The following is a 21082-nucleotide window of genomic DNA, read 5'->3' as shown; positions in this document are numbered from 1 at the left end:
ATCGGGGGGAAAATGTTTTTCTTTTGATACAGAGGATATCTGTGAAACCATTGGTAAAATCTTAATAAGGTCAGCAGTTTGATAATGTTATGTGTAAATGTTAATTTCCTGATTTTGATGATTGTACTGTGGTTATATAAAAAAATTTCTCTGCTTCTGGAAAGACACATTGAGATACTTAGGGGTAAAGGGACATCATGTCTGCAACTTCGGGGGAAAAATACACGTATATATATAGAAAGAACAACAAAACAAGTGTAATATGCTAACATTTGGGAAATCCAGATGAAAGGTATACACAAATTTTTTGTACTATTTTTGCAACTTTTCCCTAAGTCTCAAAGTTTTTTATTTAAAAGTAAGGAAAGAACAATTTTTCTGGTTTCTTCCTAAGCTATTGCACAGAAAGAAAAACTCACAGTAATCTGAAATGCTCACTAGTCCCATTCAAAGTCCCACAGCTATAAAAGTCTAAATAAGAGCCCATGTGCATGGTGACCAGAGACAGTGAGAGACGGGTCATGTGTGATGATGGAAGAGCTGTGGGGTTGACGTTTACACCAGGCAGCCTGGAGCTTCCATGTCCCATTGTCAGGAGTTCACGAGTTCGAGCCCTGGACCTGTTAGATGTCACATTCTCTACGTGGGTGGGACATGATGCTGCCTTTACCTGGATAGCAACAGTTAAGCCTCTTCTGAGCAGGTGGGACCGTGGGCTTTTTGGCACGTGACTTGGCAGGGAGAGAGATGACAGTGGCTGTCTGGTTTTCATTGCTTTCTGTGGGCAGATACGTTTGATAGCCATGTTCAAAAACAAATTCTGGAGCTGAAACTAAAAGAGAGGATGATTATTAATTTTCATAGTATGAATACCAATAGCTCTTCCCTTTGCCTACCTTCCTTTGTAGAGAAATAAACATCTTAGATTTCTTTCCCAGCCTCCTTTGCTGCTTAGGAGTGATCATGTGAACCCATCCTAACCAATGAGACACTAGAGAATATGTTGGGGTGGGGTTCCAGAAAAGATTTTCTCCCTGATTTAAAAAAAAAAAGGTAGGGGCAGAAAGAGAGGCAGCCGAGGAAAGCTCATTCTTGCTGCCCTGATTGCCCTACTTTCTAACTTTGGACGTACTGGAATAAGGATGTGCATCTGGTTCTGTGGCAGCCATTCTGTAACCATAAAGAGAGAGCAAGAAAATCAGATGTTGAGCCACAGCCCTAAAAATAATTCAAAACGAGACTTATTAAACAAATAAGAAATGTTCCTATCATTTACACCAGGGAGGTTTTCTGTTCACTTCAGCCAAAAGCATTAGGCACTTTCATAAGCTTTATCACAAAATCCTAACAGACACTGGAAAGGAGCTGACTGAAGGAATTTCAGGCAAAACTACAAATACACTCTAAACACAAGTACTCATTTAATAAAAAAATTCTTGTCCTCTCACTGAAAGTTTGAGGAAAAAAGAATGAAAAGGAGATCAAACATGTTTATCACCTTTGTCTTTAACTTTGTCATTATAACAGGTGAAATACGCAGTCTCACATTTCTTTTTTTTTCCTACTTATAAAATAGTTTTTTTACTATTTTGTTAATTAAACTTACGGTCTGGGGCTTGGGAATATGTATTTTCTTTCTTCCTTTATTACATGTAATCGTCACATGGAGACTTGGGTTCAAATAGAAGTAAATGTAACCATGGGGACTGTTCATTGGGTGAACTTGTCCGGCCGAGACACCCTAATGATGACTTTGAGAGCCACTGTCACATTCTGTTTCCCAAACGTCAGTCACTGAGGTACCACCTTCGCCATTTCTGCCACTGTATTCACAGAGCATACTTACCTAAATCACCACGTGCCTGGCGTCCCTCTCTATTCTGGCTTTGCCTGAAGCGGTAAAACTCATTCCACAGGTGCTAGTCATATTTTCTCTTAAAACAAACTTCATCTTTCTTTGAATCTAAGATGTTATAGACTGCTAGATGCAGCATTATTTTACATACAGCAACTTTTAAAAAGCCACCGCTTTGACACATTATAATAAAATGCTTTCATACTCTTTGGGTATTTTATGCACATACTGATATTCCTTAGAAATGTTGTATTGATTGAATGAATTCTTTTAGACTCCACTGAACATTGACAGGAAATCCAACTTCCTGACCTGTACCTCTTGGGTACCTCTGGCAATGACATCACTCCAGTGTGCGTCAATGAACACCTGGGTTCTATCAGCATTTGGTATTTGAGCAAACTCATGGTTTCCATTTTTCTCAATTGAAACATGAAGGGGGAAGTTAAGTAGCTTCTGTTTAAAGCTGGCCAAAAGATTCTGACAAGTTCCATCTTCACGCCACATCTCTCCAATGCATTAATCAACCACACCTGCCCCTTGTTGAGATGTTTATTGCTCCTGCTTCCTCTGCTCTGCTTGGCTCTTAAAGAGTGGTCCCCAGCCAGCAGCACTAGAGCTTGCCACGGAGGCAGAGTCTCGGGCCCCACCCCAGCTACTGTATCAGAAACTCTTGCGTGGACCCAGCAATCTGTTCTAACAGGCTGCCCACATGATCCTGACACACACTCAAGTCTGAGAACGAATGGTGTAGATGAGGCTTTTCCGCGCATCTCAGCAGCACATCTTAACCCAGCTTTGTCTAGTTGAGGGGCTCTGTCTTTCTCCATTGTTGCTTTACAAGAACTGCAGTTGTTCCTCCAACAACAAACATTTGTTTCATTAACATCAAATTGATCCCCTGCTACTGTTACCAGGTATTTCTGGGCATCCAGTTACTTTTCATCTTCAGCCTGAATCATCCTGCAGTATCTCAAAACGTGTTTCAAACAGCAATTAAACTCAATACACACAGTTCTAAAAAAAATGCACAGCTCTACCGAAGTGACAAAGTGACCAGCGACGATCAAGTCTTCACAAGTGCTCAAAGACAATTTTTTTTATGACTGCCTGTTGGCTGACAGTGTGCTCTCATTGCTTCAAAGGTGCACCACCATTTCAGATACGATACAATATATCTTTGAATTGATGAGTCCAGGTTCATTCGCTGCCTATGTGTGGGACCTCAGGCCAGTTATGCAACTTCTCTGAGCCTCAGTTTCCTTGCCTGTGAGTGGGGATAATCCTGGTGTCCCCTTCATAAGGGTGCTGAAAAGTTTACTGAGAGAATCAGTAGCCACAGCTAAGTCTTAATAAACGTCAGCCGCTACAGAGGACCAGAACTGGGCACCAAACTCTCAACAGGAATGGTCAGGATCTAGCGGGGGCCAACTGCCTCTGCTTGCCTGGGACTGAGGGGTCACTCAGGACACAGGACTTTCCATGCTACAACTAGGATGGCTGGTCACACTATCACGACTTCCCAACTTCCTGCTCTACCACTTTTTGAACAAAAAGAAGGCTGGAAGGCGCTGGGGTGGGGAGGGGTTGTGAGAGTGGCCAGATCCCCCCCCGACGGTTCCACTGTGGAGTCCTCATAACCCTCCTGGCAGGTAGGTGAATGCTCCTGAGCCCAGGACTTCCTGCCCGCCTCCCCGGGAGATGGGTGGGGCTCTGTCTCCTAACTGTCCACCTGCCCCTCCACCTTAAACCTTAGCATCCTTTTCGTGCGGAGTGACGGTAGAGGGGAAACATGGAAGTATTCCAGATATGAACCTCTGCTCAGACACACATTTCTGCCCTTCTGTAGGTTGCCTTCACATTCTGTTGGTTGCTTCCTTAGATGCACAGAAGTGTGATGTGGTCCCATTTGTCTATTTTTTCCTGTGCTTCTGGCGACTCCGGGAGGTGGCAGAAGCACAGGGAGTCAGGCACCCAACTGCAGGAATCATCTGGGGGTGGGGCTAATCACACACAGTGTGTCACCCCAAGTAGATGGCTCCTAGACCGGAAGGGGTCTGCTCAAGAGCTTGGGCTATTAAGTCTTATCTCCTGAGCCTCAGTTTCCTCACCTGGAGAATGGGGACAATTTCCATTCCTGTCTCCTAGGGCTGTTGTCAGGATTAAGGATCAGGCATGGGAAACATGCTGTCACTGTCCATCGGTTGATTCGGCACCTACCATGTGCCAGGCACTGTTCTAGGTAATAGAAACATCAGGGAGCCAAAGGGACAAAAGTCCCTGCCTTCATGGAGCTGACCCTCAAGTTGGCAGTGGTGCAGGCAATAAATAATTTAAATCTCTATAGCCAAACGCTATGGAGGGAGATAAAGCAGGGAAAGGGTGCAGGGCTGCTGGGGCATGCAAGTGCAAGCAGGGTGATCTGCAAAGCGGTCAGTGAGAAGATGACATTTCAGTCTGGAACGTGGAAGCACATAACTCTGAACAGGTGTCGGGAATTCCACAGCCAACAAAGGGCACTGGGGCATCTAGTACCCCAGTGGTGAGGCCCTCTGGCTGGCTTTATCCAGGTCACTTCCTCCCATCCCTCCCCCACACTCGGCCCCTTTCCAGGACCCCCTGTAAACAGCAGGACCTGCAGATACCTTCAGGGGCTTTGATCTCAGGGGCCACCTCAGTCCTTTCCAGTGTTAGCGTGATTTGATGTTGAAGTCGCTGTTAATTTCAAGGTGTATGTGTGTGTGTCTGTGTGTCTGTGTGGCCTCAGTCCTTTCCAGTGTTACCGTGTGATTTGATGTTGAAGATGTTAATTTCAAGGGTGTGTGTGTGTGTGTGTGTGTGTGTGGTCAGACAGACCCGGGACCCACATCTGTCTATGGGGCCTGGACCAAGTCCCTCGTCTGCGGTTCAGTTCTTTCACCAGGAAAATGGGGATGGACGTTAGCCGAGACCTCAGCACTTAGACCTCATTGTTCCAGTCACACTACGCACAGGCTAAGACACACCAAGCTGGGCACACCACCACGCTGGAAAGTTATCAGAGCACAGAGCTGTCGTATCATACTAGGAGAGATGGAGTCACTTGTCTGCCTTCAGATTTGGCAGAAACGGTGGCAGTGGCCTTGGGGGATCTGCATGCCCAGCAGAAGCGAAGGCAGCACGCACAACCCCACGCACCCAGGTCTGCTGAGGGGGGAGGTGCGCAGAGCAGAGGCGTGACTTGTTCCCAGGGCAGAATGTTCTGAAGCCCCTCTTTTCACTGAGAGTGTAGCAAGGGACACCACTTTCTGGGCACATGGGGTGGGGTGGGGGTCTCATTTCTAACTTTCTGCGTGGGCTCAGGGCCTCATCTCCTCCTTGGGCGTGGCTGTTACAATCTAGTCCAGACTTAGTGAGATCAGCCCCCAGTCCTCTGACTCCCAGCAGCGCACAGCCTCACCCCTGCTTTCCCCTGGGTTTCTGCCCGCAGGGCCCTCCCCGGCTCTCCGTGCGCCCGGGGGGTGCATCTGAGATGCGTTTGTTATGTGCAGTCCCAGCCGCAGTGGGGGCGCTTTGGGCGTTTAGTTATTCATGATGTTGCTTAAAAAGCAAGACTGTCCCATGAATTTCATAGGGAACCAAAATCTTTCTCCCTGAGGTTAGGACCCATTGGTGTCTTAGACCCCTTGAGCTTGCATGGGCAAACTGTAGCTCCTTTCCCAAAACTGCTCTTCAAGTAGCTTTCACATCTCCCAATCCACTTTGTTTCTCCCTTCTCTTCTTCAATTAAAAACCTCGATTTTTTTTTATCCTTTTCACTTCTTCCACGCAGTTTTTAAATTAAAAATGTATTATTTTTGCAAAACCAAAGTAAACACCAATTGCAGAAAATCTAGCAAGTATAGAAAAAAAAAACCCCACCCAATGCTGTCCTCACAGGACAATATACCCCCTTGCATGACATCCTCATTAAATGCTGTACTTTTTCTCCACAGCGCTCAGTCTCTACTGTGATTAAATGGTTCTTTGGGAAAGTAATGACCGTCCTCTCCTCCATTTGGTTGGATGAGCAGGTGAGGACAACACCTGTTTCTCTCCATCACTGTCTCCCAGCATCTCACACACAAAACCTGGCAAAGCGCAGGGGCTCAAAGAAAACTGGTTGAATTAATGATGAGCTAAATGCTAATGCATTCTTTTTATATATATTTTTAAAGTATAAAACTGGGATCATGGCTTAAGTCATTTTGTATTCTTTTCTTTTTTTTCTATTAAACAATTACACAGTTTTACTAAACAATTCTGCCATGTGAAAGCCTTTTTGCCATGTTATTATTCACCCAGAACATAATTTAAGACTATATAATATACCACTATTTTGGCTGTCATAGTTAAATCAGCCGTTCCCCTTTTGTGGACACTGAGTTGGTTTCTAGGTGTTTGCCTCTATAAATAACACCTATCCAAAAATGTAACTTAGCTCTGGTTTCTCTGGATACCTTCCTATAAGCTGAAAAACTGGGTCAACATGGATTGGTCACTTTATTGCTTGGTGATTCATAGTTATATGATCCTTCCAGAAAATCTAAATCAATGTACATTCTCCCCTTCACCTTGGCTACCACACAGACTATTTGACAGGACAAAATGAGGTCATTTTCGTTTAATTCTTTCATAACTGGTGAAGATGAACCCCTTTTTGCCATATTTTATCTACTTGCATACCTGCTTCGTGAACTGCCTGTTCAAGCTATTAGTTTTTTTTTTTTTTTGAGTTTTTACTTTTTTCTCATTCACCTGTAAATGGCCTTTATAAATTAAGGATATTCTTTCATTGTCATATATTCGTATCTACTGCTGGTTTCTTCCTGTTCCTTCCAATATTGTCCACGCCTGTGAGTCACATGTAGGGGTCTTGATTCAAATGTAAACTCAGGATTCGCCTCCTGAGAGAAAAGCCACCTCTCTAAGGAAAAATCGTCTCAGGCTTTTCCCGCGTGTGGAACACACCTTCCCAGGCACATCAGCCCAACTGTCCGCTGTCCCGCGGGAGGAGCCTGCTGCCCCGTTGGAATTCCTGACCCCGCCCCTTCTCTCTGCTGCAGTTGATTGGTCCAGGGCAGACACCTGCACAGAAGCTGGGCCAGTCAGACCCGCTTACCCTGGAACTAGGAACTGGGGCTAAGCCCTTGTAGTTTTGCGCGGACTTTCTTTCTGAGAAACAAGCACCTATGTGCCAGACATACTGCCACCGATAGATTTCCATCCTTTCTTGCCTTCCTCCTGGTCCAGTGGTTCTCAAAATCGATCATGTACCAGAGATTCTGATGCAGAGATCTGGGTATAGTCTGGGTATATTTATAGCTGTATTTTTTTTTAAAAAAAACAAGTTTTCCAGGTAATTTTTTTTGCATACCAGCATTGAGAATGCCTGCTCTAGACTATTCTAACAGGGCAGTGGCAAGAGTGTGGCTCTCCAGAGGGGCCTTGGGATTGGATTCCACTGCCAAGACCCTCTTCCTTGTCCCTTGCTGCCTCCAAGACAGGGGAACTGGGCACAGGAACTGGGCATGTTACCCATCTTGGCTGATGGGATCTGGAGATTCTGGGGAAGCATTTCCTCTCTGATAAAGGGAAGCTTCCTCTTTCCCCATCCCTGGGCAGGGCTGAGAAGACTTGAGGTTAAAGCAGTAGCCATGAGGACAATCGCCGAGGACAGCGAGAAGATGAAAAGACCTGGGTCTACCCTGCCCGTTCTCATCCTGAGAGAAGCAACATCTCACAGTCCAGCCCGCTTGTAGTTTAGTGTTGCTAAGAGCAACTGAAAGCATCTGAACTGACCCAAGCCGTCAATCACTGGCTGGTCCTGATTCCCAGGACCCTGCTCAGACCCACCCAGATGGTATCCTCAGGGGAGGGCACCGGGCCTCTGCGTTTTTCACCAAAGCTCCAGGTGGTTCTTTTGAGAAACACCACAACGAGGACTTTACTAAGGGGTGATGTGGTGTGGCCAAGTTACAGACGCTGCAGCCAGGCAGCCTGGCTCTGAGGCCCACCCAGTCCTGCCACTTCACGGCGCTGTCACCTTGGTCAAGTTATTCAACGCCTTTGTGATTTAGCTCATTCTTAGTAAAATGGGGACAATAATTCTGAATACCTAATTTATGTTTTAAAATTTTAATTAAATATAAAATTTATCATTTTTTTTGAAGTATAGCCGGTTTACACTGTTGTGCTAATTTCTGGTGAACAGCATAGTGATTCAGTTATACATATGTACATATATATATATTCCATCTCATATTCTTTTTTTAAATTGTAAATTTAAATTCACAACAATTTAAGTAGTGAAAAACTACTTCACATAGAGGACTTAGAAACGTGCGTGGCACATAATAAACACTTCCTACCAATTAGTTGCTATTCTTCTTATTATTGCCAGATCCTCCTGGCAAATTAGTACATAGTCTGTCTTACTAAATTACTCACACACTCAACAACCTTCAATGGCTCCCCAGCTCCTTCAGAACAAAGGCCAGAGCTAAAGCATGGCTTCCTACATTCTCCCTGTGTCACTGAGCTTCCCTACCTGCAGATCAAGTAGGCAGTGCCCCCTTCCCACCATCTTCCTCCCAAATGCCAGGGAGTTTTTCCAGGCCTCTCATACATTCGTTCTCACTCATAACTTTTCCCTCCAGGCTTTCCCCGTAGGGACCAATCTACTCTATTGACTTTTTGCACAAGGCTGTTCTTGTCACAGATGGCTGGGCTTGTATGTGTTACAGCTAAATTCTCCTCCCCTCCGCGTGCGGGCTTGGGGTTTCCTCTCCGGTCCGTTATCTCAGCTCTAGCATGTGGCACAGAACAGTCCCAGAGCTGCCCTCCCCCGGCCCTTACGGCAGGGCAGATGCCAGGCCAGGAACTTCGGGCACCTTAACAAATGTAATCCTTACAGCCGTCCTTTCCTGGGCTCATTCAGTAACTGACTTGCTGAGGGCCCCGGATGTGCCAGGCCTGGTGCTGGAGGGCAGGAATGTAAGACTGATTAGCTCCTGCATGGGGGAGATTCACAGTCTAGTGAACTAGAAATTAAGCCACTACTTTGGAGATCACAGGCTCAACTTTTTTTTTTTAAAAAGGTTTTCAAGATCATTTAGGTGGGCGAGGTCTTCCTTCTCCTGATGACTCTGGCCAAAGACCACCAGAGACACGCCTGCCGTTGAGGGAAAACTCCCACCACAGGAGCCGTGGAGGGTCTCTGGAAGAAGGTGCTAGAAAGGGCTTCATGTATTATAGGTTTGGGGTTCATGTTAGATGGTTCTGGAGGGAGGGTTCAAGGCCACAGTGGAGGCTGTCAGGAAGCACGGACAAGCGGAGGATTTGTATCTTAGTGAATGTTACCGGGCAGCAGAGGCTAGAGCCGCACCAGCTAAAGCAGCAGCGTCCCTCGGGTTAGCGGGGGAGGAGGGCATGCCTGGTATTCTGTGGCTCAGAGATGATAACGGAGGGGCTTTGTTTGTGTCCTGCTCCCCATGGTCAGAGCGTGGCCCTGTCTCCCGCTGAAGTTCTGTGAAACCCTGATATTCCACAGGGGAACAGCATGGCCTGCCTGGGAGAGCCAGCCAGCCCCCAGCACCACTGGGGCCCAGCTGACGATGCTTCCTGCCTGTTGGAGGGTGCTTTCCTCTCCCTCTGCCGGTGGTCCACAGGCCCGCCCACTCTCCATCACAGCAGATCTGTTGCTGCCTTCGCTGCCACCGCTTGAATCCCGGGAGCATCTGAATTCACTTCTCTGGCTAACTAAAGACTGCTTGATACCAAATAACAAGTTAACTGCAACTGTGATAAGTGCTCGGTGGGGAAGCAGTGAAAAATCTAACCTTGGTGGGGGTGGGAGACAGGGAGAAATCATGGCCAGCTTCTAGGTGGAGGTGAGATTTAATCTGGGACCTAAGAGTAGAAATCAACCAGAAGAGGTGGGAAAGATCATTCTGGGTCCAGGGATAATTCAACTAACATCGGCTGTCGGCCTGCCATGAGCCAAGCCCTTTGCAAAAATTTCTGTGTGCTGTTTAATTTTCACCGTCCCCTGATTCGGTAAGCAATGAGAGCTAACCCTGATGGCTCTAAGTGTCTTCTGTGCAGAAGCCCACTGAAGCCTGGCTAGGACCCTGTGAGGTCGGTACCGCCATCACCCCCACCCATTTCTCAGTTGGGGAAACCGAGATACTGAGACCCTAAGTCACGTGCCCAAGGTTACCTGGTTAGCAAGTGCTGCAGCCGGGATTCGAACCCAGGCAGGCTGGCTCAGGACCCCGGACTTGTCACTACCAAACTAAGTGGCCTTTCTATTTATTTTTGCCCCCACTTTAAAAATGGGACACCAAGAGCTCTTTAACTTGCACTGGTCACATAGCTCCTAAGGCCCTACGCAGCCAAGACTCACACTCAGGGGCCTGATTCCAAAGCCCGTGATTTTAAGTCATAAACTTAGAAAATGCATGTAGGATGTGCTAATTCTTTTCACCAGTATCAGCAGCTAATCCCACTGCTTCTACAGGAAAGTTTTTAAATGCCAAACAACAGGCAGCTTATGAAGCTAGCAAGCAGAGAATAAATTTTACTTTATATACTGGGTCGAAATTTTACTTTACATACATACGAGCTGAGCAAGGAAAAGGGTTGGTTATATCAAGTGCCGAAGAGGGACCAACACCCCTGGATCATGTCTGGGTGGGATCTGCCAGGGTCGGGGGTCGAACTGTGGCCTTGGGCAGAGAGTGACTCTCCAACTGAGTTGAGACACGCAATCTCCCAGGAGTTTTTTTAGTTTGTTTGCTTTTTAAAAGCCTCTTATTCATCTTTTATTTTTATTTTGGGAGGAGGGAGGTAGTTAATTTGACTTATGTATTTTTCAGAGGAGGTACCAGGGATTGAACCCAGGACCTCGTGCATGCTAAGCATGTGCTCTACCACTGAGCTACACCCTCTCCTCTCTGGGAGTTTGTTAAAAATGCAGATGCCTCAACCCAAGCCTCAGTGACTCAGATTCAGAGATACAGCCCAGGTACCAGTGTCTTTAACAAGCTCCCTGGGGACTGTGGTCCACAGGCAGGTCTGGGGACTGCTTCTAGTGGGACATGGAAGCCCAAAGTTCGGGGGAGTCAGCCCCAGTAAACCAAAATAAATGGTGTAAAAGAAGGGAAAAAGCAAGAGTCCGCTTGTTTTGTGGCAAAGACACAGGAGAAATCAGGAGCAGCTGAGTCAGGCCGAGACAGGGCATCCCACACATCGCACCATGCACCCACCACCTGCTCATTCATCTCTCCATTAATAAAACAGCTGTTTATTGAGCCCAAGTGACTCTGTCCCAGGTCCTCTATGTGGCTTATTGCAGAGTCCTCACAATAACCCAATCATATCAGGCACCTAATTCTATCACCTAATAGTATTACGTACCATTATAACCCCCTTTCACGGGTGAGGAATATGAAGCAGAGAGAGTAAGCGACTTGCCCGCAGTCTAGGTTGGCAGACTGGGATAAAGGCTTGGAGCTCCTATCAACCCAGTGCAGTGGGTGCCACTGGGAGCTGTGTACAAGAGGACTCCAGGCCTGGCCTGACCGTACAGGGCGGTCGACAGCACTGGGGCATGGCCCACAGTAGACATGCTAAGAGAAGGGTGACCGTCTGAGTAGAGAATTAGGGCAGAAGGAGCAGTTATTTGGTGTGGGGTCAGCTTTACTGATGGACGTGAGATTTGGGCAATTGAGTGTTCATGCCCCTAAAGAATAAGTAAGTGCCTAGAATATGGTGCTGGGATCCATGGTGAACAGGAGGGGGGAAGCCCTGACCTCATGGTGCTTATGGGTCAGTGACGGGACAGACCTTAAGTTTGTTCTGCAAACAACCATTTAATTACGGGACCTGTCCTGGTCTGGGAGAACAGTGTGCACGCGGTGGGTGTTGTCAGAGGGGCCCTTTGAGGAAATGCGTTTAAGCCCAGCTCTGATGCGTGCATAAGAATTGTCAGTCCCAGGCAGAGGGAACAACACATACAAAGGCTCTGAGGCATAAGGAAACGTGGCTCATTTGGAAGACAGAAAGGAGATCGCAGCTATGGTAATTCAGAGGGTAAGGGAGTGTCCTGAGAGGAAGCCAGATTCTCTCTGTGTAGACTGTCCTGAACCTTAAAGTTCTGAGGTTGACTTGGCATCAGCCAGGTAAAGGCAGGAAAGGTATTTCAGGCAGAGGGAACAGCATAAGCGAAGGCTCAGAACCCAGAAAGATGCAAAGGCCATAGACAAAGTGTGGCCCTTGAACCCTCCTCACAGGGCCCTCGTGTCACAGGCTTCACACCCGGTGTGTGGCGTTACTGGGAGTTTGTTTCCGAGGACAGGGAACCGAACACGAAGTCTTCAGGCAGAAGACCACTAGGGTAAGGGCCAAAGTGCTGAAGTCCCAGGACTGTCTTGAACCTGTGGTGGGACCCTGGCCATGTCTCATGCCCACCTGCAGCTTTACTTTGTCCAGCTGTCAAATGAGAAGGTTATACCAGGACCAACTCTAAGGCAGTATTCAGTTTTAACATTTTCTTGGTGACTTTCTCTAAGATGAGAATTAAGATAATCGCAAGAGAAAGTGGGAAGATGTCAACGTAATCTTACTGCAGTTTCTGAGGTGATCAATTATATTTCAATGCTTAAAAAATTCAGCAGAAACATGTTGGATGCATTAAAGAAACCGCAAAACCTTGCTTATTTTGCCAAAAAATTCGCATACCACATCAATATACGACTGACAAGGTGAAAGCTGGTACCCCCACTTCAGATGTCCTCTGCTCCGCAGCCCCAGATTAACTACTTGGTAAACACTGAGAACAGGCTAGAAGTTGCTGGTGGGCTCAGTCAGGCTCACAGATGTGTTTTGCTTGGTCAACAAAGTTTTAAAACTTGGGGAATTTTACATTTTTCAGTTTCTCAGACAAACCCAAATTTCTAACCAACTGGATCTGAAAAGTAGCTTTCTCCACTTTACCACAGTCCCCACCATTCCCTGATACCTTGTGCACAGCTTACTTCTCTCATTAACATTGCCTGCTTCATTCCCGTTCTAGAAGCTTTCTGTGAATATAATACCATGTGTGTACACGTATGTGTGTTTTTTCACACTCACCTTGAGAATCTATGTCTGTACACAGATCTAGTGCCCCTTTTCAAAGCTAAGTCATATTCCTTTGTCTGAATGTATTCATTTAATAAATTGTTAGATTACCATTCATTATTCATCTCTGGTATTTATTCATCTAATTTCCTCCTGACATATACATACAAAGGTTCCATTGTCTTTATAGTATATACTGTAAGCAAATGAACTTGCACACTTGTTCATCAGGTTTTATAGGATAAATACCTAGAAGTGGACTTGCTGGGTATATGTGTTTCTGTACATTTTAAAATTTGAAAAGATTTTAAATGTAAGATTTAAAGTTTGAAAGATACCACAAAATTGCCCAGGTTACATGAATTTACATCTCCAGAAAGGAAAGGAAAGTGGTACCTTGGCCCTAAGCCTTCTTTTGATTTGCATTTCTTTAATTACCAAGGCAATGACATATCCTTTTATGGTTAGCAGCTCTTGAATATCATCTGCTGCCCTTGGCTGACTTTTCCACTTGGTTCTTTTATTGGTTTTTAGGAGTTCTTTATATATGAGGGACAAGTCATGTATGTGCTGCAATTTTTTCCCCCTAGTTATTTGTCTTTAGATTTTTTTATACACTGTTTTAACTTTGGAAAAATAGTAACTTTATTTGCAGCCACATAACATAATTCTTTTTCTTTTGGGGGAAGGATCCCACAACTTGTCTTCCTTGATGGGCACAGTTTTAATAAACGTATTTTTTAAATTAAAAATCAGCTAGGGAATACATTCTCCATTTCCCCACGGGATCCAGCAGTGTCTTTACTATCTCATAAATGGGTTACTTTCTGTTTTTAAAGTTATCTGCCTGGTCCCTTAAGGCAGATCATATAGGTGTAAGTAGGAGGGGAGTGTGTGTACATGTGTGTTTCTGTATGTGTATAATTTTTACTCTAGAACTTTTACAGTTTCATTGTGTAGATTTAAATTTTGGATCCATCTGAACCTTATTTTGGACACAACCGAGAACTAGGATGTACTTTTCTGTTTTCCTGTTGGTAGCACAGGGGAGGGGAGGCATCAATGTGTGTTTATAGATTTAACAATTTTTTAAAAATCACTGTTTTGTCCCTTTACACAAATAACGCAAATTCAGGAATCACATACATATTCCCATCACCCAAAATACTTTTCCCTTTTTATCATTTCTTGCAAGTATTTTTTTCTTAGTATATAGGTTTTTGTTTTAGAAACTTGATTTTTGTCTGTTTTTGTTTATCACATGACAACAATTTATAACTGCTACCACTTAATGCTTTAACCCAGCAGCTCCCAAACCTGGCTGGGCAGCTGGCTTCCCAGCGGAGCTTGTTAAAAATAATGAATTTCAGCAACCCTCAGTGGTGGGCCCTGGGTATCTGTATTTTTAAGAAGCTCTGCAGAGGCGTTTGGGACACAGGTTAACTCTAAGTGACTTCCTCTCACCCCCCAGCCATACCTGTGATCGTCTGGGTCTCCGAGGTGATGGTTCGTGTGGTGGTCTGCGTCTGGGTGGCAGGCACCGTTTCCTCTGATACAAACTGGACGGTGCTAGGCACTGCCCCGGCCGTGCTGGTCAGCTGGCAGCCACTTTGCTTGTGAGCGACAAAGGTGTCCAGGTTGTTAAACTGCTGCTTGCAGATGCCACAGATGTGGATGTCGGGAGTCAGCTCAACCAGCACTGTTGTGCCACCTGGAACTCCATGGGACAAAGGGAAAGTCACGGATGAATTCCAAATAGCCTGAAATTACTACACAAACCAGATTCATGGTAGGAAAAAGGACATGGTGGCAGGCATGACTAGTTACTGGCCCAATATCCATTCGACTCCCCTCTTCTTCCTTGCAAACAGGATCCCAGTTCTGACCCAGCAGCAATGTACCCAGACCCAAGTGGTGCTCCTGATTATTGCCCACAGGGGCACTAGTGGCATTTTGATGCAAGAGAGTTTTTCAACGTGCAGCGTTCTGCACTGCACTTCAAAGGATCAGCAGGCATCTCCTGTTCTAATTAAATGGTAGTTGTACTTCCCAGTCATTATGAAAGCCAATGCCCCCACTTTCCCAACCCCCTCCACCATCATGAGAACCACTTGTCTAAATAATCTTGGTCCCCTACATACTTGGGAACCCCTCTAGCACAATGCTAGAGGAGCTTCTGGGAAAAGTGTGGCTTTGTGATAAAAAAGGAGCTGATATGGTTGGGACTGTCCCCCTCTTCTTCTGGCCTTGAAAGCAGTTGTGATGCCAGGGGCTTTTGCAGCCATGTTGTAACCATGAGGTAAATGCTAAGATCCCTACAGAAGCTTACTTCACTGATTCCCCGAATCAACCTTGGAATCAAGTAAGTCCAGAATTTTCATGAGGCCAGTATAGTTGACTTTTGTTACTTGTAGCCAAAATTCATTCCTAACTGAGAGAGACATTATTTCTTAATAGTAATAATACCAAGAGTTAATACTGTGTTAACATTTGCAAAGCACTTACCACAGTCCTGGCACTATATTAGAAAGTGCTATATAAATGTTTGTTAAATAAAGAAATACAGTTAATAAGTCTCTAATATGACTACCTTAATTTTTATTTTAAAATCCTTGTTTGCCTCATTACAAGTAAAGTCATGTTTATAACAGAAAATTTGGAAGAGAAGAAGCTGGGAGGGAAATCACTTATGTGTACCATGAATATTACAAAATATTTCTTTCCATTCATTTTCAATTAAAAATTATTTTCCATTAAAATTGTTTGAGATCATAATGTGTTGTAATTTAATCTTTCCCCCACATAATACTGCATAAGTATTGTGCTACATCACTAAAATCTCTTTATAAATATAATTATTTAATGACAGCACATTATTCCATGTTTTCCATGCCTCATAACTTCTCAGTAACTATAAGGTCTTCATATTATTTCCAATTTTCCCCAAGTCTAAATAGTATGAGAACTACCTTTGTGCATATATAGTTGGCATCCATGCATCATAATTTTATGAAAATTTCTAGAATATGAGCATTATATCCAATTTCCCCCTTCCAACCAAGACATCTCTGTGTGGAAATACCATTTGGTTGACTTGCTAAGAAGAGGTGCTCTGGGCTGAGCATGGTAATGTTTTATAAGCCATCTTGCAGAGCACCCTGTGCACTTAAGTACTTTGAAATTAATGGATGGAAGGAATGGACCCTTTTCTTCTCCTCTGAAACACCACCTTCCTGTGCCCACGGGATTAACAGGAAGATAAGAAACCAAGAGATGTAGCGTGTTGCATCGCTGAGGACTCTTTAATGGTCAAATAATACTGATGCCCAGGATGAAACGGGGAGAGGGTTCTGCCTCCTAGGATGGTTATGAGGATTAAATGAGTTGGTCCTTGTGAAAGGCCAGCACGGGGATTGCCACCCCCCAGCATGTCACCTGGTGGGCTTATCACTGAAGTGCCCTATTTGAATTTGAAAGTATCCCCTCTGTAAATCTGTAATGAGAATTAACTGAGACCAAATAAAAAAACAAGGGCAGTCTGTGCTCACCTCAACAAAAAGAATTCCTTTATCTCTGCAAAGTTCTCCAAACCGGTCTTGGCATCAGAACAACGGGGGTGGGGGGTGGGGGTGGGGTGTTTAAACAGACATATCTGAGCCCCACTTCGGAGACAGACTCATAATGGAGGAGGGGTACATGGGGGCTGCGGTTCGGGGAAATCTGTGCTTTTCTCAAGTTATGCGAGGAATACATAGCCAAGTTTGGGAGCCAACGTCTCCAAAATTGTTAACAGTAACAGCTAACAAGCTATGTGCTTACTATGTGCCAGGTGTCTGCAAACCCCTGAGCCAGGGGTTCTCAAACTTTACGTGCATCGGGATCGCCAGGGTAAGGAGGGCAGATCCCCCTCCTTCCCTCAACCCCAGCCCCTCACCTAATGGGTGGGGCCCAGAGAGGTTTTTTGCTTTTTTGCTTTTTGTTTTTAAATAAGCGCTTCAGCTCCCAGGTGGCTGGTTTGCGCTCAGTCCCTGGACCAGACTTTGGGAAACAATGTGCCGGACGAAACCACGGGCTTGAAAAAGGCTGCTGTCCTCAACAAGAAAATAAAAATGAACCCCGAACTCTAAGCAAACGACCACGGCCCCGTTCCCTATTCAGATCTCCACCTTTAATGTGCAAAAGGCTTTGCAGTAAGCCGGCAAGCCCAGCCGGCAAGACCTCGTGAAATCTTAGGAGCTCCAGAAAGATTTGGGGCCACTGAGGCAGAAGTTTTCCCATCAGCGTTGCCGCGGTTACCCCAAATCCACCTTCAAACTCCACCGGGGGGCGGGGAAAACCCCGAGGGGGTGGCGATTGTCTGAACGGCATTCCCTCCCCCACCGTTCCCTTCCAACTGGTCTTTCGAGGCTGCAGAGCGCCCCCCGCCTTGCGCTGGGTTGGGCGCCCCCACCCCAAGCCCACTCCGGCGCCTCCTGTACTGCGCGCCCGCCGCGGTCCCCGAGACGCCGGCTCCGGGCCGTCACCCCGATTTCGGGGCCCCGGGCCTGCTCGCTGCGTCGCAGACGTGCTTGGGCCCGGGCCCCGGAGCGCGCACTGGGCCCCGGAGCGCGCACTGCGCCCGGAAAAGCACTTACTTTGCACCGAGCCCGGAAAGCTCTCGCCCTCGCTGCTCGCGTTCATGGCCGCAGACTGGGAGGTCCCCGGCCGGCCGGGGTGCCAGGGTAGGGGGCGCGGGTCTACATGGTGCAAGGACTTTTCCTTTTATTTTTCCACACCCCCCAGCCTTCCTTCTCCCAACTCTGCGAGGCGGGGAGGACGGATGTAAAGCAAGCTCCACTTCCGCTGCCTAGAGGGCGCTGGCCGGGCCCGGCCGCCCCAACCTGGCTTCGCATCAGCGGCTCCCAGGGGAAGCAGCGGGCCAATCCCGATGCCCAGGCCGCGCGGCCCCGCACCCGCGGAATCCCCCGGGGTTCGGCTGGTGCACACGCGTCCCAGCGAGTTGGGCGACCGCGGGCGAGAGATGCGCCCCCCGGGCTGCAGCAGCCGGCGTCCTGCCCGCACCGCTGCTATCTGGGCCGGCGCGTCTGGCCTCCGGGTTCTGGCGCCTCTGCACCTGCCCCTTGGGCGTTTGGTCCCCACGGCGGCCGGGCAGCCTCGTCAATCCCGGGTCGCCCGGGAGGCTTGCAAGAGGACCGAGTCGGGGTTCAGTTGGGGGTGTGCGCGGGGCCCGGCGGGCTTGGGAGAAACCTCGGCTGAGCGTCAGCACCCCTCAAATCAGCAGAGCGCTGGGCGGGTCCCCTGCCCAGCTGGTGGAATAAAGAGGACCGTGATCACGTGCATGGGTAACAGCTGGGATGAATCGCTGTAGCGCCCCCCTACCCCCGCCCCGGGTCTGCCAACCTTTTTGTGCATCTCAGTCACCTGGAGAGCTTGTTAGAATATGGACTGCTGGGCCCACCCCAGAGTTTCTGATTCAGTGGGTCTGGGGTGAGGCCCAAGGGTGCGCATTTCTAAATTACAAGGTGAAGCTCCTAATGCTGGCTGACACTGCCCTCCCTGATGTCACCACTTGCCTGGCTCCATCTCCTACTATTTCCTTCTCTCTGGTGTCAGCCCCACACACTCTCCAGCTTCAAGGCTTTTGTGCTTACTGTTCCCTTGGTGTCCACCTGCCACCCTCCCTAACACCTTCACGTCTAGATTTCAAATTCACATTCTTAGAGAGGCCTTCCTTGGCTAGCCCATTCTAATACTGCAGCTTCCTCCTCCCCACCCGGTGGCTCCCTGTTTCCTGCTGGTCTGCTTTATCTTCCTTCTTAGAACTTAACAAATCCAACATTGTGTATCTGGAGTGTCTCTATCTGTCCATCCATCCATCTAGCTATGTATCTGTCTATAGACATAGATGGTAATTTACTTGTTTATTTCCTGTTTTCCCTTTCGCTTATATTCAATAATTCCCCATGAAAGTGGGATTTTAAAAAAAACAAATCTCTTTACTTCACTGAAGCATCCATCCCCAGCGACCTGGCCAAGTGCTTGGCACATAGTAGGCCCTTGGTAGATAGGGCTTGTACAACTAATAGAATTATCCTACTGCTTTCATTAAGGGTTTGTTTACCCGTCCTGCAGCTATACTCCTGTTCGCAGTGGGCCAGGCACTGTACTCGCCCCTGGAGGTATAAGGGTGATCCACACTATTTGGTGCCTGCTCTAACACAACTGGGCTAGTGGCTAGCGATGCAGTCAACACTAAATAATCAGATCAGCAGTGTAATTTCTTAGTAGTGATATGATCTCAGAAGACATAACACCAGGATGTGATAGTGGCTTCGGGAATGGTCAAGGAAGCCTGTCTGAGCAGGTAATATTTGAATGAGGTGGCGGGGCGGGGGGCCTGAGAACTGGCAGGAGCAAGAGCCCCAAGACAGGAATGAGCTAATGGGAACCGGCCATTGCCCACCAGTCCCACTGCAAGTCTTGTCATTGTGTTCCCCACCCCCCCTCGGCGTTCCTCAGGTCAGCCACACCTGCCTCCTTGCTATTGTTCAAACCCACCCTCCTCTCCCAGCTCCAGGAGCTCTGCATCGGCTCCTCCCTCCGCCTGGATTACTTCCTCCTGGTCTTTGCAGGACTGGCTTCTTTCTATGATCCAGGGCCAAATGGAATGCCACCTTCTCAGGGAGACTTCTCCTGTCTCTTATCTAAAGCACCTGCTACCCTCCTACTTTCCGCTACATCACCTTCATTAACCTGCCTGGAGCCAACATGATCCAGGATGGCACTGCAGCCAAGGGCAACACTTACTTTCTAGTGCTTGCTTCATGTTTACTCATGTGCACACCTGGGTAACCCCTATATGGATGAAGATACAGAAACTTTCCAGCCTCCTGCCCCTTCCCAGTCAACGCTACTTTGGCTCCCCTGGCCCAGAAAGGTACCTGACTTCTGTTGTCACAGGTTCCCGTCATTGAAAGTACTTTTTCTATTTGCTTGGAGGGAAGAAACACCAAGAAGGCTTGCTAAAGAACAGATTCTCAAGTTCCAGTCCAGGCCAACTGCATGTGAGTTTCTTAGGGCAGGACCTGGTAACTTGCATGTATCCCACAGGTGCCTTGGGTAGTCCTTACCATGTACATCAGGGCCTTAACAATAGATGGTTAAGTCTGTAGGTCTTGGATTCAGGCTGCTCCACGGCCAGGTAAATCCTGCAGCTGCGACACTGTAACTAGTTGGGTGACCTTGGGCAGGAGATTCAGCTGCTTCTCAGCTTTCTGTAAACTGGAGAATAAAAACTGTATCTCATTTTGTAAATTGGACATAATAGGTGACACCTACTTCACTAAGCTGTTTTTCAGAGGAAACCAGTTAGTACATATAAAGTGCTTAGAATAGCGCCTGGGCGACGTTAGTGTATCTGGGCCACAAATCCCAGCCATTATCATTTTATACCTTATACTTGGTTATTATCTGTCTCCCTTCCAGACTGTAAGCTCCAGGAGAGCACGGACTTGGCTTCTTTTATTAACCTTGTATCCCTGGAGCCTAGAACAGGGTCTGGCACACAGGCCCACAATACAGTTTTGCTGTTGAATGAGTTCATGTATGTTTCCATCGGCTCCGTTTTAACCATTTGCTGTTATGCCCAGCCAGACTTTCCTGCACACGTAGGTCACTGCAATGTGTTTTTTCTTCTGCTCTTAAAATATCCTTTTTTTTTCCTTGTTTTTCTTTCTGTACTTGTTTTTCCTAAGAGTTTTACAAGTTCTTGGATTAGAAATTCAGAAAAAATACAGAATAATATAAGGAAAAAAATAAAATCCATTTATAATACACTACCCAGAAATAACATTTTCATTGATGAATATACCTAAAGTCTTTTTTCCTTTTTATGTGTATATATATATATATACACACATTTTTTATATATATATATATATATAAAACACAAGTTATATTTATATATTTCATAAAAATGTGATTATAACTTACATGCTGTTTTTAAAGTCTCTTTTTGGGGGTATATATTATGATCATTATTTATAAAAATTACACAGTACATGGCTACCTGAGATTTTTTTCCTA

The 21082-nt window shown here is 46.6% G+C and overlaps 1 protein-coding gene across 3 annotated transcripts in view; it reads right to left on the bottom strand.

Annotated features, from left to right (window-relative positions):
* ZFP64 (ZFP64 zinc finger protein) overlaps nt 1-17829 on the bottom strand; it is a 69244-nt gene extending 51415 nt beyond the window's left edge. For 2 of the 3 annotated variants that reach the window (XM_010975292.3, XM_031433605.2), the window contains exons 1-3: nt 17632-17829; nt 14475-14714; nt 671-832 (exon numbers count right to left, since the gene is read on the bottom strand). In XM_010975292.3, the coding sequence (XP_010973594.1) occupies nt 671-832; nt 14475-14714; nt 17632-17677 (448 nt within the window). In that variant the 5' untranslated portion in view covers nt 17678-17829. The remainder of the gene's footprint in view (nt 1-670; nt 833-14474; nt 14715-17631) is intronic. The other variant, XM_031433606.2, reaches the window with a different exon arrangement.
* Nucleotides 17830-21082: the final 3253 nt, after the last annotated feature.

The sequence above is a fragment of the Camelus dromedarius genome, chromosome 18 (assembly GCF_036321535.1).
Source record: "Camelus dromedarius isolate mCamDro1 chromosome 18, mCamDro1.pat, whole genome shotgun sequence".
NCBI lineage: Eukaryota > Metazoa > Chordata > Mammalia > Artiodactyla > Camelidae > Camelus > Camelus dromedarius.
Note: the sequence above shows the minus strand (reverse complement) of the source record. Positions and strands in the feature narration are given on the sequence as shown.